The sequence below is a fragment of the Achroia grisella genome, unplaced genomic scaffold (genome assembly GCF_030625045.1).
Source record: "Achroia grisella isolate CSIRO2021 unplaced genomic scaffold, CSIRO_AGI_Agris_v1 utg5129, whole genome shotgun sequence".
NCBI classification, from domain to species: Eukaryota; Metazoa; Arthropoda; class Insecta; order Lepidoptera; family Pyralidae; genus Achroia; species Achroia grisella.
The window spans coordinates 12,040-33,849 of record NW_026712907.1 but is presented as its reverse complement, the minus strand read 5'-3'; the positions used below and the strand labels follow the sequence as shown (position 1 = coordinate 33,849).

The window sequence follows — 21,810 nt, the reverse complement described above, 5'->3', positions numbered from 1 at the left end:
TTTACTACAAAACGAACAATTACTTACTAATTTTTCACGCATTTTATAAGTACAACGATTGGCAGTATGACCGCGCCTTTTGCAAGTGTGACATTTAACATTATTAGAATACCTAACGTCCGTACTCTCATATTTGTGAGACACTGGAACGGCTAAAGCTGAGGTTCTCAATGATGACAAATAATTTAATAATGAATTTGGTTCACGACAACCCGCCGATATCGCTCCTATTTCTACCAACTCGTTACCTATCGTACCTATAATTGCCTCTGTTATTAACGATGGTTGTATGTTACATGCATTACCTAGCGCCAGTTTATCATAGTAAAATGGTAAATAATCCATATCGGGACGCCTAATGGTATTTACTAAATCACGTAACATACTTAATTTACTTTTATGGGACGGAAAAGCTGTTAACAATTTATTTTTAAATTCCGCCCAAGGGCGGTTTATATCTTGCAGTTGTAATTGATTATACCAACTACGAGCATAACCTTTTAATTTTGAAGCGCAATTAAATAGTAATGTTTTCTCATCCCAGCCATACATGTTGGAAATGCCCTCTACCTTACGGAGCCACAACTCCATGGTTATTAACGACGTTTGAGGGTCGTATTCAGGTACTGGGTCACTCCGACCTACATAACGAATATTAGTATTGAAAGAACTATTATTACAATGTTCATCATACGTAAATCCCTCTTGAGATGACAGCTGTGGTCTACCTGTGATAGTCGTTGAGTCCTGTGCGACTACAACAGGCAGCGAACCAATTGTGCACGAAGGAGTCTGCACTGTAGACTGTGAGTGCGCGGCCCGCTCACTAACAATCACAGACGGCATGGCCTGTAATGTAATGAGGTCGACTGCAACCCTCCGTCAATTGGAACATGCCGAGCTTTGTAAATTTCATTTTCCAAATTATGTAACCGTTGTGCCAACCGACGGTTTTCTATTTCGGCAAGCAACCGACGACGTAAACGCTTTTCCCGTCTTGCACTTGATTTGTCTTTTTTTGACTTCGACCCCATAGTCACAATATTAGTACTATAAATATCACAGTTACGTCGTAAACAAACACAATAACAAGCGTTCTTCGGCTAACTACGCAGTTAAATTGTCTATCCCGGAAACACAAGAACAAGCGTTCATCGGTTAACTACGCAGTTAAATTGTCCATCGCACTTCTGAACTGTAAGAGTATATAATAAAATTAAACTATAGTTCATTCTATTAATTTATGAACACAGTTTATCACTCGTATATATATTAACAAAAAAACAATAAAACATAATTGTGGACGAGTAGCAAGAACGCAAAAGTAGTAGCCGTGAGGTGTCCTTCACACCGGGCGACGGATGTCGAACTTACTCGGCTCACCAAGGACGTGCGTAGCAAGCGCCGATTCGGATACGCGAGAACAATAGGTGTTAGGCTGGCATCCCCACTATGGTCGCGTCCTCGTTCACTATAAACTCGCATTAAATATGTCATCGTTTGCAAAGTTATTGCATATCATAGTTCATATATACCGCTTTTTAAATAAATTATCAAATAAGAAATGCATGTCATCTGGAGCAAGTTCAGAAATGTTACCTGAAGCTGCTAAATCAATCAATTTTAAGCCTTCGCCTAACTTTAAATACATAAGAAAGTAATTAAAATCTAAGTTTGAGGAAGCAGATAAGATAGCGTCAACGTCTAGTGTACCGTCAGGGTCTGCGCCTTCGTCTGTGTCAAATGAAATAACTGAAAACGACAGTAAGATAAAAATGACGGTACAACCACCTCTACCACCAAATTCTCCACCACCAATCCTTTGAATTTTGAAATTAAGACCGAAGTTGTGGATGATATGTATGAAGTTAACACAGAAGAAAGACCAAATAGGGGACAGACAGTAGAATATTCTATAGAGTTTGAGTCCTAAGCAGAAAACCTAAAAAAACAATGTGCAATGCAAGGATTTCATTCGTGGTACATGCAAGAGAGGAGAAACCTGCAATTATGTGCATGTGCTGGATTTGGACAACTACTTTTGAAAAGGAAAGCTTCTTTAGAACTGGTTATTTGCCACCACATACGTTACGCCATTTGAAATAATGCATCCAGTTTATCCTACCCTACCAACGGAAATGCAAGCTGGATCCTATTCGGGACCACCAGGATCAAGAAACGAAAGACGAGACAGTCCCGTTCAAAACGGGACTTGTGGTCATGTTGCATATACACCATTCCGTGCGGCTGTCTCTCCGCCTACTTATGCTTGGTGTTGAAAATACAGACCAACCGGTATACAAGAAATGTCTGAATTGTGAATTCCATAAGGTCAGATACCAATAAAATCAAGCAAAGATAGACATATCGATAAAATCCACTAAAACATTGGATGAAAATATTGCAAAATTGTTGAATAAGAAGAACTGGCTTACCACTGTGCTCAAAGTTATATTGTCCTGTCCAGACACTTATTACAATAGCGATGTAACTGCCTGAATTTATACTACTAATATACGGTATAATATTTTTTGTAAACATACCATTACGTACATGAAAATATACTGTACTTATTTTAATTTTATGCCTTGCTGTGCGATGGTTCTTTTACGATGATTATGATTTCAGTATTTTATAATTTTAAATATATTAACCCTACAAGAGAACCATAGAAGAACCATATGCGGAACACCGACTTTAATCGTTCCTGTAGCTATAAAAGTATTAGTAGCGACATCTTTTGACTTGACTTGATAGAAGCTACTGATTTTTAGCAATATAGTAATACGATCCATTACCGAAAGATGTTGTTCGTGTTTTTGTTATAGTGAACTCAGGGTGAAATTTGAATGAAAGTGTTGCGTTAGTAAGTTGTTTTTTATATTACAATAGTAAACGTATCAGTAAATCATATTTTTATATATGTTGTTGTTTTATATGTGTTGCTGTCCTTGTGAATACTTTGATTTTATTATAGATAATGTCGCGAAGAAGATTGTGTGATGCAGATATTGAGGGTTTCTTGAATATTCCTCCTGGAAGCGAAGATGAACAAGATTTCTATGACGCTGAAAGTGATGATGACATCGAAAAAGTTCAATCAATCCGAAACATTTTATCCGAGGCGCTTAGCGACGTGGAAACTTCCTCATCTCCGCAGAAACGTCAGTGTTCGTCTCCTGTTAACGAGGTTGTTACGAATATTGAAAATTATCAACCAGAAATATTAGAGCCTCAGTCTAGTACATCAGGAATGACTTCCGGGACAACTACAGGTACCATTACACAATGTCGGGCATCTAGACGATCATGGAGTATGAGTAACACAATCGGTCATAGATCTAGAATCCCTGGCTCTGTCACTCAAAGAAAAAAGAGGAGATTTATTTGGAAGAAAACTTCTTTCCAATCACTTCCTTTATCATGTACTGGAAACACAAATTTACAGTCACCGATTATAGACTTCGAAACTCCCCTGCAATATTTTTCATGGTTTTTTGATAATGAATTATTTCAACATATCGTAGAAGAAATGCACAAATTTAGTATACAAAAAATCCATCAAAGCCGTATATAATAACAACTAATGAATTGGAAAAGTTTACAGGTATCTGTGTGATTATGAGTCTGGCGCCACTGCCAAATATTCGAATGTATTGGGCATCTGAATTAGGTATTCCTTTGATTATAAAGACGATGTCGCTAAATCAATTCAAAAAAATCTGTCAATTCCTACATTTTAACGATAATTCTACGCAACCGCCATCAGATAGTCCAGGGTATGACCGTTTGCATAAAATTAGGCCCATATTGGAAACATTAAAAAAAATGTCAAAGCGTGCCGAAAAGAGAAGCACTATCAGTCGACGAGCAAATGTGCGCGACAAAAGCCTGTAATCTTCTTCGACAATACCTACCTAATAAGCCACACAAACGGGGCTATAAACTGCTTATTCTCTGCGACGATCGTGGCTTTGCTTACGATTTTGAAATTTATTCTGGAATGGAGAACGATCCCGAGCTAAGACATCCAAGTGAGCCAGACTTAGGAGCTAGTTCAAATATCGTAGTACGCTTAGTTAGGTCCATACCAAAGAATAAAAATTACAAATTATTCTTTGATAATTATTATACATCACCAGAATTGATTGCTCATTTGGCCAAACAGGGACCAACTATTACACCTATATCTTGAGATATGTTAGGCACAATGTAAGCCTTTAAATCTTTACACATGGCTTCATCAGCTTTTATAGTAATCAAAACCTCGCCAAGAGGTGTAACAATTGATCCACCGAAACCTTTTATTACATTATTTTCTGCACACGGTTGAATGTCCAGCAATAGTTGATTAGCCACCGACTCCGTTATCGTAATGCATGTACTTCCAAAATCTATAAAAGCATTTACTTTTATGTCATTAATAATTATGGGCATAAAATACTTTGAACCTTCATCACGATCAGTAATCAATTGTACCTTTTGCGGAGGCATAGAGTTTTTTGTATTACGACTTTTAAGTTTGAAGCATTCCTCCTTAATGTGACCCATTTTATTACAATATGAACATTTACGTATTTTTAAAAAACAATTATTTTCATTATGTCCCTTTTTACTACAAAACGAACAATTACTTACTAATTTTTCACGCATTTTATAAGTACAACGATTGGCAGTATGACCGCGCCTTTTGCAAGTGTGACATTTAACATTATTAGAATACCTAACGTCCGTACTCTCATATTTGTGAGACACTGGAACGGCTAAAGCTGAGGTTCTCAATGATGACAAATAATTTAATAATGAATTTGGTTCACGACAACCCGCCGATATCGCTCCTATTTCTACCAACTCGTTACCTATCGTACCTATAATTGCCTCTGTTATTAACGATGGTTGTATGTTACATGCATTACCTAGCGCCAGTTTATCATAGTAAAATGGTAAATAATCCATATCGGGACGCCTAATGGTATTTACTAAATCACGTAACATACTTAATTTACTTTTATGGGACGGAAAAGCTGTTAACAATTTATTTTTAAATTCCGCCCAAGGGCGGTTTATATCTTGCAGTTGTAATTGATTATACCAACTACGAGCATAACCTTTTAATTTTGAAGCGCAATTAAATAGTAATGTTTTCTCATCCCAGCCATACATGTTGGAAATGCCCTCTACCTTACGGAGCCACAACTCCATGGTTATTAACGACGTTTGAGGGTCGTATTCTGGTACTGGGTCACTCCGACCTACATAACGAATATTAGTATTGAAAGAACTATTATTACAATGTTCATCATACGTAAATCCCTCTTGAGATGACAGCTGTGGTCTGCCTGTGATAGTCGTTGAGTCCTGTGCGACTACAACAGGCAGCGAACCAATTGTGCACGAAGGAGTCTGCACTGTAGACTGTGAGTGCGCGGCCCGCTCACTAACAATCACAGACGGCATGGCCTGTAATGTAATGAGGTCGACTGCAACCCTCCGTCAATTGGAACATGCCGAGCTTTGTAAATTTCATTTTCCAAATTATGTAACCGTTGTGCCAACCGACGGTTTTCTATTTCGGCAAGCAACCGACGACGTAAACGCTTTTCCCGTCTTGCACTTGATTTGTCTTTTTTTGACTTCGACCCCATAGTCACAATATTAGTACTATAAATATCACAGTTACGTCGTAAACAAACACAATAACAAGCGTTCTTCGGCTAACTACGCAGTTAAATTGTCTATCCCGGAAACACAAGAACAAGCGTTCATCGGTTAACTACGCAGTTAAATTGTCCATCGCACTTCTGAACTGTAAGAGTATATAATAAAATTAAACTATAGTTCATTCTATTAATTTATGAACACAGTTTATCACTCGTATATATATTAACAAAAAAACAATAAAACATAATTGTGGACGAGTAGCAAGAACGCAAAAGTAGTAGCCGTGAGGTGTCCTTCACACCGGGCGACGGATGTCGAACTAACTCGGCTCACCAAGGACGTGCGTAGCAAGCGCCGATTCGGATACGCGAGAACAATAGGTGTTAGGCTGGCATCCCCACTATGGTCGCGTCCTCGTTCACTATAAACTCGCATTAAATATGTCATCGTTTGCAAAGTTATTGCATATCATAGTTCATATATACCGCTTTTTAAATAAATTATCAAATAAGAAATGCATGTCATCTGGAGCAAGTTCAGAAATGTTACCTGAAGCTGCTAAATCAATCAATTTTAAGCCTTCGCCTAACTTTAAATACATAAGAAAGTAATTAAAATCTAAGTTTGAGGAAGCAGATAAGATAGCGTCAACGTCTAGTGTACCGTCAGGGTCTGCGCCTTCGTCTGTGTCAAATGAAATAACTGAAAACGACAGTAAGATAAAAATGACGGTACAACCACCTCTACCACCAAATTCTCCACCACCAATCCTTTGAATTTTGAAATTAAGACCGAAGTTGTGGATGATATGTATGAAGTTAACACAGAAGAAAGACCAAATAGGGGACAGACAGTAGAATATTCTATAGAGTTTGAGTCCTAAGCAGAAAACCTAAAAAAACAATGTGCAATGCAAGGATTTCATTCGTGGTACATGCAAGAGAGGAGAAACCTGCAATTATGTGCATGTGCTGGATTTGGACAACTACTTTTGAAAAGGAAAGCTTCTTTAGAACTGGTTATTTGCCACCACATACGTTACGCCATTTGAAATAATGCATCCAGTTTATCCTACCCTACCAACGGAAATGCAAGCTGGATCCTATTCGGGACCACCAGGATCAAGAAACGAAAGACGAGACAGTCCCGTTCAAAACGGGACTTGTGGTCATGTTGCATATACACCATTCCGTGCGGCTGTCTCTCCGCCTACTTATGCTTGGTGTTGAAAATACAGACCAACCGGTATACAAGAAATGTCTGAATTGTGAATTCCATAAGGTCAGATACCAATAAAATCAAGCAAAGATAGACATATCGATAAAATCCACTAAAACATTGGATGAAAATATTGCAAAATTGTTGAATAAGAAGAACTGGCTTACCACTGTGCTCAAAGTTATATTGTCCTGTCCAGACACTTATTACAATAGCGATGTAACTGCCTGAATTTATACTACTAATATACGGTATAATATTTTTTGTAAACATACCATTACGTACATGAAAATATACTGTACTTATTTTAATTTTATGCCTTGCTGTGCGATGGTTCTTTTACGATGATTATGATTTCAGTATTTTATAATTTTAAATATATTAACCCTACAAGAGAACCATAGAAGAACCATATGCGGAACACCGACTTTAATCGTTCCTGTAGCTATAAAAGTATTAGTAGCGACATCTTTTGACTTGACTTGATAGAAGCTACTGATTTTTAGCAATATAGTAATACGATCCATTACCGAAAGATGTTGTTCGTGTTTTTGTTATAGTGAACTCAGGGTGAAATTTGAATGAAAGTGTTGCGTTAGTAAGTTGTTTTTTATATTACAATAGTAAACGTATCAGTAAATCATATTTTTATATATGTTGTTGTTTTATATGTGTTGCTGTCCTTGTGAATACTTTGATTTTATTATAGATAATGTCGCGAAGAAGATTGTGTGATGCAGATATTGAGGGTTTCTTGAATATTCCTCCTGGAAGCGAAGATGAACAAGATTTCTATGACGCTGAAAGTGATGATGACATCGAAAAAGTTCAATCAATCCGAAACATTTTATCCGAGGCGCTTAGCGACGTGGAAACTTCCTCATCTCCGCAGAAACGTCAGTGTTCGTCTCCTGTTAACGAGGTTGTTACGAATATTGAAAATTATCAACCAGAAATATTAGAGCCTCAGTCTAGTACATCAGGAATGACTTCCGGGACAACTACAGGTACCATTACACAATGTCGGGCATCTAGACGATCATGGAGTATGAGTAACACAATCGGTCATAGATCTAGAATCCCTGGCTCTGTCACTCAAAGAAAAAAGAGGAGATTTATTTGGAAGAAAACTTCTTTCCAATCACTTCCTTTATCATGTACTGGAAACACAAATTTACAGTCACCGATTATAGACTTCGAAACTCCCCTGCAATATTTTTCATGGTTTTTTGATAATGAATTATTTCAACATATCGTAGAAGAAATGCACAAATTTAGTATACAAAAAATCCATCAAAGCCGTATATAATAACAACTAATGAATTGGAAAAGTTTACAGGTATCTGTGTGATTATGAGTCTGGCGCCACTGCCAAATATTCGAATGTATTGGGCATCTGAATTAGGTATTCCTTTGATTATAAAGACGATGTCGCTAAATCAATTCAAAAAAATCTGTCAATTCCTACATTTTAACGATAATTCTACGCAACCGCCATCAGATAGTCCAGGGTATGACCGTTTGCATAAAATTAGGCCCATATTGGAAACATTAAAAAAAATGTCAAAGCGTGCCGAAAAGAGAAGCACTATCAGTCGACGAGCAAATGTGCGCGACAAAAGCCTGTAATCTTCTTCGACAATACCTACCTAATAAGCCACACAAACGGGGCTATAAACTGCTTATTCTCTGCGACGATCGTGGCTTTGCTTACGATTTTGAAATTTATTCTGGAATGGAGAACGATCCCGAGCTAAGACATCCAAGTGAGCCAGACTTAGGAGCTAGTTCAAATATCGTAGTACGCTTAGTTAGGTCCATACCAAAGAATAAAAATTACAAATTATTCTTTGATAATTATTATACATCACCAGAATTGATTGCTCATTTGGCCAAACAGGGACCAACTATTACACCTATATCTTGAGATATGTTAGGCACAATGTAAGCCTTTAAATCTTTACACATGGCTTCATCAGCTTTTATAGTAATCAAAACCTCGCCAAGAGGTGTAACAATTGATCCACCGAAACCTTTTATTACATTATTTTCTGCACACGGTTGAATGTCCAGCAATAGTTGATTAGCCACCGACTCCGTTATCGTAATGCATGTACTTCCAAAATCTATAAAAGCATTTACTTTTATGTCATTAATAATTATGGGCATAAAATACTTTGAACCTTCATCACGATCAGTAATCAATTGTACCTTTTGCGGAGGCATAGAGTTTTTGTATTACGACTTTTAAGTTTGAAGCATTCCTCCTTAATGTGACCCATTTTATTGCAATATGAACATTTACGTATTTTTAAAAAACAATTATTTTCATTATGTCCCTTTTTACTACAAAACGAACAATTACTTACTAATTTTTCACGCATTTTATAAGTACAACGATTGGCAGTATGACCGCGCCTTTTGCAAGTGTGACATTTAACATTATTAGAATACCTAACGTCCGTACTCTCATATTTGTGAGACACTGGAACGGCTAAAGCTGAGGTTCTCAATGATGACAAATAATTTAATAATGAATTTGGTTCACGACAACCCGCCGATATCGCTCCTATTTCTACCAACTCGTTACCTATCGTACCTATAATTGCCTCTGTTATTAACGATGGTTGTATGTTACATGCATTACCTAGCGCCAGTTTATCATAGTAAAATGGTAAATAATCCATATCGGGACGCCTAATGGTATTTACTAAATCACGTAACATACTTAATTTACTTTTATGGGACGGAAAAGCTGTTAACAATTTATTTTTAAATTCCGCCCAAGGGCGGTTTATATCTTGCAGTTGTAATTGATTATACCAACTACGAGCATAACCTTTTAATTTTGAAGCGCAATTAAATAGTAATGTTTTCTCATCCCAGCCATACATGTTGGAAATGCCCTCTACCTTACGGAGCCACAACTCCATGGTTATTAACGACGTTTGAGGGTCGTATTCAGGTACTGGGTCACTCCGACCTACATAACGAATATTAGTATTGAAAGAACTATTATTACAATGTTCATCATACGTAAATCCCTCTTGAGATGACAGCTGTGGTCTGCCTGTGATAGTCGTTGAGTCCTGTGCGACTACAACAGGCAGCGAACCAATTGTGCACGAAGGAGTCTGCACTGTAGACTGTGAGTGCGCGGCCCGCTCACTAACAATCACAGACGGCATGGCCTGTAATGTAATGAGGTCGACTGCAACCCTCCGTCAATTGGAACATGCCGAGCTTTGTAAATTTCATTTTCCAAATTATGTAACCGTTGTGCCAACCGACGGTTTTCTATTTCGGCAAGCATCCGACGACGTAAACGCTTTTCCCGTTTTGCATTTGATTTGTCTTTTTTGGACTTCGACCCCATAGTCACAATATTAGTACTATAAATATCACAGTTACGTCGTAAACAAACACAATAACCAGCGTTCATAGGCTAACTACGCAGTTAAATTGTCTATCCCGGAAACACAAGAACAAGCGTTCATCGGTTAACTACGCAGTTAAATTGTCCATCGCACTTCTGAACTGTAAGAGTATATAATAAAATTAAACTATAGTTCATTCTATTAATTTATGAACACAGTTTATCACTCGTATATATATTAACAAAAAAACAATAAAACATAATTGTGGACGAGTAGCAAGAACGCAAAAGTAGTAGCCGTGAGGTGTCCTTCACACCGGGCGACGGATGTCGAACTAACTCGGCTCACCAAGGACGTGCGTAGCAAGCGCCGATTCGGATACGCGAGAACAATAGGTGTTAGGCTGGCATCCCCACTATGGTCGCGTCCTCGTTCACTATAAACTCGCATTAAATATGTCATCGTTTGCAAAGTTATTGCATATCATAGTTCATATATACCGCTTTTTAAATAAATTATCAAATAAGAAATGCATGTCATCTGGAGCAAGTTCAGAAATGTTACCTGAAGCTGCTAAATCAATCAATTTTAAGCCTTCGCCTAACTTTAAATACATAAGAAAGTAATTAAAATCTAAGTTTGAGGAAGCAGATAAGATAGCGTCAACGTCTAGTGTACCGTCAGGGTCTGCGCCTTCGTCTGTGTCAAATGAAATAACTGAAAACGACAGTAAGATAAAAATGACGGTACAACCACCTCTACCACCAAATTCTCCACCACCAATCCTTTGAATTTTGAAATTAAGACCGAAGTTGTGGATGATATGTATGAAGTTAACACAGAAGAAAGACCAAATAGGGGACAGACAGTAGAATATTCTATAGAGTTTGAGTCCTAAGCAGAAAACCTAAAAAAACAATGTGCAATGCAAGGATTTCATTCGTGGTACATGCAAGAGAGGAGAAACCTGCAATTATGTGCATGTGCTGGATTTGGACAACTACTTTTGAAAAGGAAAGCTTCTTTAGAACTGGTTATTTGCCACCACATACGTTACGCCATTTGAAATAATGCATCCAGTTTATCCTACCCTACCAACGGAAATGCAAGCTGGATCCTATTCGGGACCACCAGGATCAAGAAACGAAAGACGAGACAGTCCCGTTCAAAACGGGACTTGTGGTCATGTTGCATATACACCATTCCGTGCGGCTGTCTCTCCGCCTACTTATGCTTGGTGTTGAAAATACAGACCAACCGGTATACAAGAAATGTCTGAATTGTGAATTCCATAAGGTCAGATACCAATAAAATCAAGCAAAGATAGACATATCGATAAAATCCACTAAAACATTGGATGAAAATATTGCAAAATTGTTGAATAAGAAGAACTGGCTTACCACTGTGCTCAAAGTTATATTGTCCTGTCCAGACACTTATTACAATAGCGATGTAACTGCCTGAATTTATACTACTAATATACGGTATAATATTTTTTGTAAACATACCATTACGTACATGAAAATATACTGTACTTATTTTAATTTTATGCCTTGCTGTGCGATGGTTCTTTTACGATGATTATGATTTCAGTATTTTATAATTTTAAATATATTAACCCTACAAGAGAACCATAGAAGAACCATATGCGGAACACCGACTTTAATCGTTCCTGTAGCTATAAAAGTATTAGTAGCGACATCTTTTGACTTGACTTGATAGAAGCTACTGATTTTTAGCAATATAGTAATACGATCCATTACCGAAAGATGTTGTTCGTGTTTTTGTTATAGTGAACTCAGGGTGAAATTTGAATGAAAGTGTTGCGTTAGTAAGTTGTTTTTTATATTACAATAGTAAACGTATCAGTAAATCATATTTTTATATATGTTGTTGTTTTATATGTGTTGCTGTCCTTGTGAATACTTTGATTTTATTATAGATAATGTCGCGAAGAAGATTGTGTGATGCAGATATTGAGGGTTTCTTGAATATTCCTCCTGGAAGCGAAGATGAACAAGATTTCTATGACGCTGAAAGTGATGATGACATCGAAAAAGTTCAATCAATCCGAAACATTTTATCCGAGGCGCTTAGCGACGTGGAAACTTCCTCATCTCCGCAGAAACGTCAGTGTTCGTCTCCTGTTAACGAGGTTGTTACGAATATTGAAAATTATCAACCAGAAATATTAGAGCCTCAGTCTAGTACATCAGGAATGACTTCCGGGACAACTACAGGTACCATTACACAATGTCGGGCATCTAGACGATCATGGAGTATGAGTAACACAATCGGTCATAGATCTAGAATCCCTGGCTCTGTCACTCAAAGAAAAAAGAGGAGATTTATTTGGAAGAAAACTTCTTTCCAATCACTTCCTTTATCATGTACTGGAAACACAAATTTACAGTCACCGATTATAGACTTCGAAACTCCCCTGCAATATTTTTCATGGTTTTTTGATAATGAATTATTTCAACATATCGTAGAAGAAATGCACAAATTTAGTATACAAAAAATCCATCAAAGCCGTATATAATAACAACTAATGAATTGGAAAAGTTTACAGGTATCTGTGTGATTATGAGTCTGGCGCCACTGCCAAATATTCGAATGTATTGGGCATCTGAATTAGGTATTCCTTTGATTATAAAGACGATGTCGCTAAATCAATTCAAAAAAATCTGTCAATTCCTACATTTTAACGATAATTCTACGCAACCGCCATCAGATAGTCCAGGGTATGACCGTTTGCATAAAATTAGGCCCATATTGGAAACATTAAAAAAAATGTCAAAGCGTGCCGAAAAGAGAAGCACTATCAGTCGACGAGCAAATGTGCGCGACAAAAGCCTGTAATCTTCTTCGACAATACCTACCTAATAAGCCACACAAACGGGGCTATAAACTGCTTATTCTCTGCGACGATCGTGGCTTTGCTTACGATTTTGAAATTTATTCTGGAATGGAGAACGATCCCGAGCTAAGACATCCAAGTGAGCCAGACTTAGGAGCTAGTTCAAATATCGTAGTACGCTTAGTTAGGTCCATACCAAAGAATAAAAATTACAAATTATTCTTTGATAATTATTATACATCACCAGAATTGATTGCTCATTTGGCCAAACAGGGACCAACTATTACACCTATATCTTGAGATATGTTAGGCACAATGTAAGCCTTTAAATCTTTACACATGGCTTCATCAGCTTTTATAGTAATCAAAACCTCGCCAAGAGGTGTAACAATTGATCCACCGAAACCTTTTATTACATTATTTTCTGCACACGGTTGAATGTCCAGCAATAGTTGATTAGCCACCGACTCCGTTATCGTAATGCATGTACTTCCAAAATCTATAAAAGCATTTACTTTTATGTCATTAATAATTATGGGCATAAAATACTTTGAACCTTCATCACGATCAGTAATCAATTGTACCTTTTGCGGAGGCATAGAGTTTTTTGTATTACGACTTTTAAGTTTGAAGCATTCCTCCTTAATGTGACCCATTTTATTACAATATGAACATTTACGTATTTTTAAAAAACAATTATTTTCATTATGTCCCTTTTTACTACAAAACGAACAATTACTTACTAATTTTTCACGCATTTTATAAGTACAACGATTGGCAGTATGACCGCGCCTTTTGCAAGTGTGACATTTAACATTATTAGAATACCTAACGTCCGTACTCTCATATTTGTGAGACACTGGAACGGCTAAAGCTGAGGTTCTCAATGATGACAAATAATTTAATAATGAATTTGGTTCACGACAACCCGCCGATATCGCTCCTATTTCTACCAACTCGTTACCTATCGTACCTATAATTGCCTCTGTTATTAACGATGGTTGTATGTTACATGCATTACCTAGCGCCAGTTTATCATAGTAAAATGGTAAATAATCCATATCGGGACGCCTAATGGTATTTACTAAATCACGTAACATACTTAATTTACTTTTATGGGACGGAAAAGCTGTTAACAATTTATTTTTAAATTCCGCCCAAGGGCGGTTTATATCTTGCAGTTGTAATTGATTATACCAACTACGAGCATAACCTTTTAATTTTGAAGCGCAATTAAATAGTAATGTTTTCTCATCCCAGCCATACATGTTGGAAATGCCCTCTACCTTACGGAGCCACAACTCCATGGTTATTAACGACGTTTGAGGGTCGTATTCTGGTACTGGGTCACTCCGACCTACATAACGAATATTAGTATTGAAAGAACTATTATTACAATGTTCATCATACGTAAATCCCTCTTGAGATGACAGCTGTGGTCTGCCTGTGATAGTCGTTGAGTCCTGTGCGACTACAACAGGCAGCGAACCAATTGTGCACGAAGGAGTCTGCACTGTAGACTGTGAGTGCGCGGCCCGCTCACTAACAATCACAGACGGCATGGCCTGTAATGTAATGAGGTCGACTGCAACCCTCCGTCAATTGGAACATGCCGAGCTTTGTAAATTTCATTTTCCAAATTATGTAACCGTTGTGCCAACCGACGGTTTTCTATTTCGGCAAGCAACCGACGACGTAAACGCTTTTCCCGTCTTGCACTTGATTTGTCTTTTTTTGACTTCGACCCCATAGTCACAATATTAGTACTATAAATATCACAGTTACGTCGTAAACAAACACAATAACAAGCGTTCTTCGGCTAACTACGCAGTTAAATTGTCTATCCCGGAAACACAAGAACAAGCGTTCATCGGTTAACTACGCAGTTAAATTGTCCATCGCACTTCTGAACTGTAAGAGTATATAATAAAATTAAACTATAGTTCATTCTATTAATGTATTTTATGAACACAGTTTATCACTCGTATATATATTAACAAAAAAACAATAAAACATAATTGTGGACGAGTAGCAAGAATGCAAAAGTAGTAGTGGTGAGGTGTCCTTCACACCGGGCGACGGATGTCGAACTAACTCGGCTCACCAAGGACGTGCGTAGCAAGCGCCGATTCGGATACGCGAGAACAATAGGTGTTAGGCTGGCATCCCCACTATGGTCGCGTCCTCGTTCACTATAAACTCGCATTAAATATGTCATCGTTTGCAAAGTTATTGCATATCATAGTTCATATATACCGCTTTTTAAATAAATTATCAAATAAGAAATGCATGTCATCTGGAGCAAGTTCAGAAATGTTACCTGAAGCTGCTAAATCAATCAATTTTAAGCCTTCGCCTAACTTTAAATACATAAGAAAGTAATTAAAATCTAAGTTTGAGGAAGCAGATAAGATAGCGTCAACGTCTAGTGTACCGTCAGGGTCTGCGCCTTCGTCTGTGTCAAATGAAATAACTGAAAACGACAGTAAGATAAAAATGACGGTACAACCACCTCTACCACCAAATTCTCCACCACCAATCCTTTGAATTTTGAAATTAAGACCGAAGTTGTGGATGATATGTATGAAGTTAACACAGAAGAAAGACCAAATAGGGGACAGACAGTAGAATATTCTATAGAGTTTGAGTCCTAAGCAGAAAACCTAAAAAAACAATGTGCAATGCAAGGATTTCATTCGTGGTACATGCAAGAGAGGAGAAACCTGCAATTATGTGCATGTGCTGGATTTGGACAACTACTTTTGAAAAGGAAAGCTTCTTTAGAACTGGTTATTTGCCACCACATACGTTACGCCATTTGAAATAATGCATCCAGTTTATCCTACCCTACCAACGGAAATGCAAGCTGGATCCTATTCGGGACCACCAGGATCAAGAAACGAAAGACGAGACAGTCCCGTTCAAAACGGGACTTGTGGTCATGTTGCATATACACCATTCCGTGCGGCTGTCTCTCCGCCTACTTATGCTTGGTGTTGAAAATACAGACCAACCGGTATACAAGAAATGTCTGAATTGTGAATTCCATAAGGTCAGATACCAATAAAATCAAGCAAAGATGGACATATCGATAAAATCCACTAAAACATTGGATGAAAATATTGCAAAATTGTTGAATAAGAAGAACTGGCTTACCACTGTGCTCAAAGTTATATTGTCCTGTCCAGACACTTATTACAATAGCGATGTAACTGCCTGAATTTATACTACTAATATACGGTATAATATTTTTTGTAAACATACCATTACGTACATGAAAATATACTGTACTTATTTTAATTTTATGCCTTGCTGTGCGATGGTTCTTTTACGATGATTATGATTTCAGTATTTTATAATTTTAAATATATTAACCCTACAAGAGAACCATAGAAGAACCATATGCGGAACACCGACTTTAATCGTTCCTGTAGCTATAAAAGTATTAGTAGCGACATCTTTTGACTTCTTGATAGAAGCTACTGATTTTTAGCAATATAGTAATACGATCCATTACCGAAAGATGTTGTTCGTGTTTTTGTTATAGTGAACTCAGGGTCACGACACGACGTTGTGTCTTCGCGGTTGTATTTTGGCGACTGACTGTAATGTACACAAACGGTGGCCGGCCGGCAGAAACACACATAACTGTAACTGCGGTCCGATATAGACTAACCAATATTAAAGTGTGATATTAAGTATATTAGTGAGAGTGTTATCTTTGTACGAAATCAAGGATTAAGTTATTAAAAGTAATTTGGAAAACATTTACAAACTCGCAGCACAAACCAGTGAGTCACAAGATATATGAAGAATTAATATAATACATAAACTTATGTTAGGGTTCACATCGATATTGTCGAAAAATCTGATATTTTATATTAAAAGAAGGTAGTTTCATTATTACTCGGTATCGTTAAACTAGTTGCATATATAACCCCCACTCATATCTTCTGTGTATAAAAGAGAGGGTTTTTGTAGGCCGCGGCATTCGGTCTTTGAGCACAGGATGTGCTGGTTGTATTTTAATTGCTGAAGTGAATTGTGTTAGAGACATAGTTAAATTAATGTTATATAGTTGTTATTTTATTATAATACATACATTTACTAGTACATAGAATTGGTATATCTTACATATCAGAAGTGTGAAAAACCTAAAACTTATAATTTCGAAACATCTAATGAGTCATCGCACGTCCAGATCACGTGTCACCGAAGATGCCGTAATTGAAGCTGTAGGTGCAGAAGTGGTGCCAGAACGACATGCTGAGCGACGGTACAACGCGGGAGCATACTTAAGTTACGTAGTCTTTCTTTATCTATATAAATACTATTAGAAATTGTGAAGAATACAATAGAAAACCCTTTGTTTAAATGGGCTTGGTTTGGTATGTACTTTTGAATAGTTATGGCTATTTTTTTACCGCTCTTTCGGTTGCCTTATCGCGGATAGAGCGAGCAAGAGGCTTGCTCTTTTAAATAATCGTTGTGACTTTGCATTTTTAAGTTTAAATGTGTGAATGCAAATTACCAGCCAGCACTAAATTGTTAGTCAAAATATTATATACACAATAAGATTAAAACAGTTGGTAGTAATTAGAAGTCCTTCGAATGTGGTTTTATATCACAAACGTATTCTCAAAATACACAAAAGTTACATTAATTTAGTACCTTCTATCAATCAGTAAAAAAAAAAAAATAAGTGGAAGATATGTTTAAAAGGAAAAGCAGTTTTAACCCCATCGATTTATATTATTATGAAATTAACCTTAATCAGTGTAATACTGCAGAGAAGTGAGGCAGTAGTCTAATGTTTTTTTTTTTTTTTTTTAATTTATTTAGGTCAACAAACAGTTACACATTATATATATGACTTATGGCTATTTACTAATAAATTTTAACAAATGTGTCACCCACTACGTTAAGCACTGATTACTATAATTATACAATATTGCCTAAGGCATGTTACAGAGATTATGTTACTGCTCAAAATCTACCCTGTATCATCGTAAGCACAGATTATTATATTAGAGTCCGTTAGTTTTCTGTTCCCGCGCTTTCACTTCCCCTCCCTTACCTGAGCGGAGCTCCACGCGTCAGTGTATCACTGGCGCGCGGAGCGACGTTCCATGGGGGAGGCACCCGCTGGCCACGAGATTGGAGCGCGGAGGTCCGACTTTCGGCGGATCCTGAGGATCAGGTGGAGAGAAAGGCTGGCCAGTCCATCGGCCGGCCTGAGGACCGTCGAGGCTGTCCGTCCCATCCTCAAAAGGTGGATGAATAGGAGATGGCCACTGACGTACCGCATGACGCAGATACTGTCCGGGCACGGCTGCTTTGGGCGGTATCTGTGTCATGTGGCGAGGAAGGAGCCGACGACCGGCTGCCACGAATGCGGAGGTGTAGAGGACACGGCGCAACACACGCTGGAAATATGTCCAGCGTTTGAGAGTGAGCGCCGTGTCCTCACACGAATAGTGGGGGACCATCTCTCGCTGCCGAATTTAGTTCGGAGGATGGTCAGTAGCGAGAGATCGTGGCTGGCGGTGAGCTCCTTCTGCGAGGAAGTTATCTCGCGGAAGGAGGCGGCGGAAAGGGAGTGGGAGTCAGCTCGTCCCGCTTCCCTCCGCCGCAGAAGAGCCAGGCCTAGAGGTGGGAGCGTATCCAACTCCGCCCCCCTCTATCCCCCACTGGGGCCGGGGTGACTGCCTTGAGGGAGGCAGTCCCCCCAATCCAAAGGCCCCGGAGGTGTGCGCGTGTACCCACACGCCTCCACAATGGAGTAGGGCGAAATAGGTCGCCCTAACCACAAAACGAGATGGGGCCTGCCCTACAACATCTACAGGGCGGGCCGTCGCCGTCGGAGCTGGGGTAGAATGCACTTGCGAATCCCCTGGCTCCGGCATAGGCGCTCGTAGGTACACCGTGTGGTTTTTTAGTGGGTACAAGTCCCACACACCACCTCGCCATCCCTCCGGCGGGGTGACGGTCTTTTGAAGATTTTTCCACACGTTAAAAAAAAAAAAAAAAAAAAAAAAAGAGTTTAATGATCACACAAAAGAAAACTGGAGCGATGGTCACTAATACACTCAGAATGATGAACCTGTCCCCCTCAAAATCAATGAGGTACGCAACCCCCCCAAACGGGATTCCACCACAGCAGTAAGGGTATCCCCCCACTCCTCCCCATACATGGAGTCATAACCCTCCCACAACTATCAAATTCAATTTTTTCTCCATCGCTACAAAATTTTGATTAATGGAAAATCTCCCATGTGATATCCGTGATTGACGCAGTTATTGTTATTACACTGACATTTACTGTATTCGATACACAGAGTAGTTTACTACTTTTCGCATGCATTCCTCTGCTACTGAAGATTAGGCTGTATGGTCTCGTACCTTTGCCTATCCACTTGTGGATAAAATATACCACTACTACTACTATGCATTCCTCTGGTATACGTACTTTACTCTTTGATGTATTGATTGATTTTACTTTTAAAGAATACTTGCATATAAAGATGTGCTAACTCGGAATAAACATGACTCGAGTTAACTCTAGTTAAAATTCAGGTAACTCGAGTTGACTCCAGTTACCTGGAATAAATTTTTTATTTTTATTTTTTCGATAAATTCTAATGTTTTTGGGCGCAGCTAGCCTTAAAAGCTTCACCGAACTTTAGGGGGCGAGTAGAAATGGCACTTTAAAGCCGAGCAAGGACTTATGGAATGCATAATCATTTTATTCATAACATAATCGAACGAATATGCGAAAAAAAAAATTATAACAACCTCAAATCAATATTGAAATATTTGTGACGAAAGAAAATTGTATGATACGAAATGATCGGAAAATTTCATGTCATTTTCAGTTCGATGACAGAATCATGCTCTCGCTCTTTCACTTGATTCATTAATTTACCAGTTGAATTCTTCCAACTCGAGTTGGCAGAATTCAACTTGAGTTAACTTGAGTTGACACATCACTAAGTTGCATGTATCAAATAAAATCAATACTTGCAGGGTGGTGCAAGCAAGTCGTATAGAAATTATTGTACAGTAAATATATGTTTGTTAGTGTATTAACTTAATCTCAAAGTATCAATTGGTTATTCATTTGCAGGTTTAATTTCGCTACAAACCATCAAAACAATGGCATCATCTTCATTGGCGGATGTGCCTACAGTAGATATAGATCCATCTGGGGTATTTAAATATATGCTGATTAAATTATATGATAGAAAACAAAGTGAAGAAAACTTTGTATACATTGTTCGCGGTTACTGCAGATGCATTTACCATTCAGACGTATATGTGGAGGTATGTATATAAACTTCATTTGTTTCTCTACATTTGTCTCCTTTTTTTTTCAACTCGAATTTTAAAAATATTGTTATCCGAAATACATCGTTATTATAATACTTATTAGCAAAATATAGTCACATGCTGTTAGATAGTGGGTGAAATCTTCCACTTGCCAAAACTACTTAGCAAACAAGTTGACAATGGCAGCAGAAATATGTAATAAGGAGGTACTGCACACTAACAACTTTGTGGAGACCTTTGTAAATATAATAGAAAGAAACTTAATATAAACTCATTTGAATTGTCATAGAACATATATTTTTATATAATTTCATTACTACTTTGACATGTATAATTATTGTTTTTATTTTTAGGTACAAGAAAAACTGCATCCATTAGATTGTGACATAGTGGGTGGGGGTAGTATATCACATGAACCGAGTTCAAAGAAGATTCGCATCTATGGTCATGCACACGGCTATGGCAAAGCAGACCATGAAATAACAGCCAAACTTATCAAAGCTGCATTCCCTAACTATAAAATCACAATTAGTGATAAAGCATATTAAATGCAGTCATATTGTAAAATGTTATTAAATTTAATGTTTTAGCTTTTATTGTTCTATTTAATGTAAATGACATACATCCATGAGGGATATATGTCATTTATTATAAATGTGCAGTTAATAGAATTCTTAGATGTAACTTCACTGTTATGAGTAACATGTATACTATAACAGCCAATAAATATATCATTTGAATTTAAAATTCATTATCGTTTTATTTATTCATTCGTTAAGAACCATTTTCATGTAAATCTATATACTAAAAACATTATAATGTAGCATGGGAGGCTTTTAATATTTATTTTATTCATAATAATAATAAACTCTTTATTGTGCACATACAATACAATAAGAAAAGCAGTAAATAAAAAAATAATTACAAAGGTGGTCTTAACGCTATAGGCAATTTCTTACAGACAACCTGCTAACAAGCAATAGGAATAAGGTACATAGAAGAGGTAGATGGCACACATAAGCAGGAGGGGGCCAGCAACCACCACGCCAGATCCTATTCTCGCTAGTTCGTCCGCGGCGTCATTGCCATATGATCCGCTGTGCCCCTTTATCCATTGGATAATTACTCTATTGTGTGTTGCAATTTTTTCCAAGGCGATGTAGCACTCCATTATTAGTTTGTTGTTGGATTTTCTGTTCTGTAGCGCTTTAAGCACGGCTGCACTGTCCAATATGAATTTAACGTTGAAATTGTTGACCCCTAACCTGTACATGGCTGTTGCTGCCTCGGTCAGGGCAACACATTCGCACTGAAAGATCGAACTGTGTTTGCCGAGCGGTATAAATATGTTCATGTTGAGGTCGA

At 37.7% G+C, this 21,810-nt stretch overlaps 1 protein-coding gene and 4 pseudogenes across 1 annotated transcript; all 5 read left to right on the top strand.

Annotated features, from left to right (window-relative positions):
- Positions 1–1,592: 1,592 nt before the first annotated feature.
- On the top strand, positions 1,593–2,106 carry LOC131846907 (uncharacterized; annotated as a pseudogene).
- A 4,097-nt stretch (positions 2,107–6,203) lies between these two features.
- On the top strand, positions 6,204–6,717 carry LOC131846906 (uncharacterized; annotated as a pseudogene).
- A 4,096-nt stretch (positions 6,718–10,813) lies between these two features.
- On the top strand, positions 10,814–11,327 carry LOC131846905 (uncharacterized; annotated as a pseudogene).
- Positions 11,328–15,429: 4,102 nt separating this feature from the next.
- On the top strand, positions 15,430–15,943 carry LOC131846904 (uncharacterized; annotated as a pseudogene).
- Positions 15,943–20,993, top strand: LOC131846903 (14 kDa phosphohistidine phosphatase-like). The gene is made up of 3 exons (XM_059196326.1): positions 15,943–16,078; positions 20,243–20,439; positions 20,799–20,993. The coding sequence occupies exons 1-3, from the start codon at positions 15,943–15,945 to the stop codon at positions 20,991–20,993; spliced, it is 528 nt and encodes a 175-aa protein (XP_059052309.1).
- Positions 20,994–21,810: the final 817 nt, after the last annotated feature.

Bases quoted from the DNA above. Each gene is read 5' to 3' on its own strand.
- LOC131846903 (XM_059196326.1), top strand. From the start codon at position 15,943: ATGCATCCAGTTTATCCTACCCTACCAACGGAAATGCAAGCTGGATCC. The intron at 16,079-20,242 runs GTGCGGCTGTCT...ATTCATTTGCAG, and splicing joins TGTTGCATATACACCATTCC to GTTTAATTTCGCTACAAACC. The intron at 20,440-20,798 runs GTATGTATATAA...TTTTATTTTTAG, and splicing joins ATTCAGACGTATATGTGGAG to GTACAAGAAAAACTGCATCC.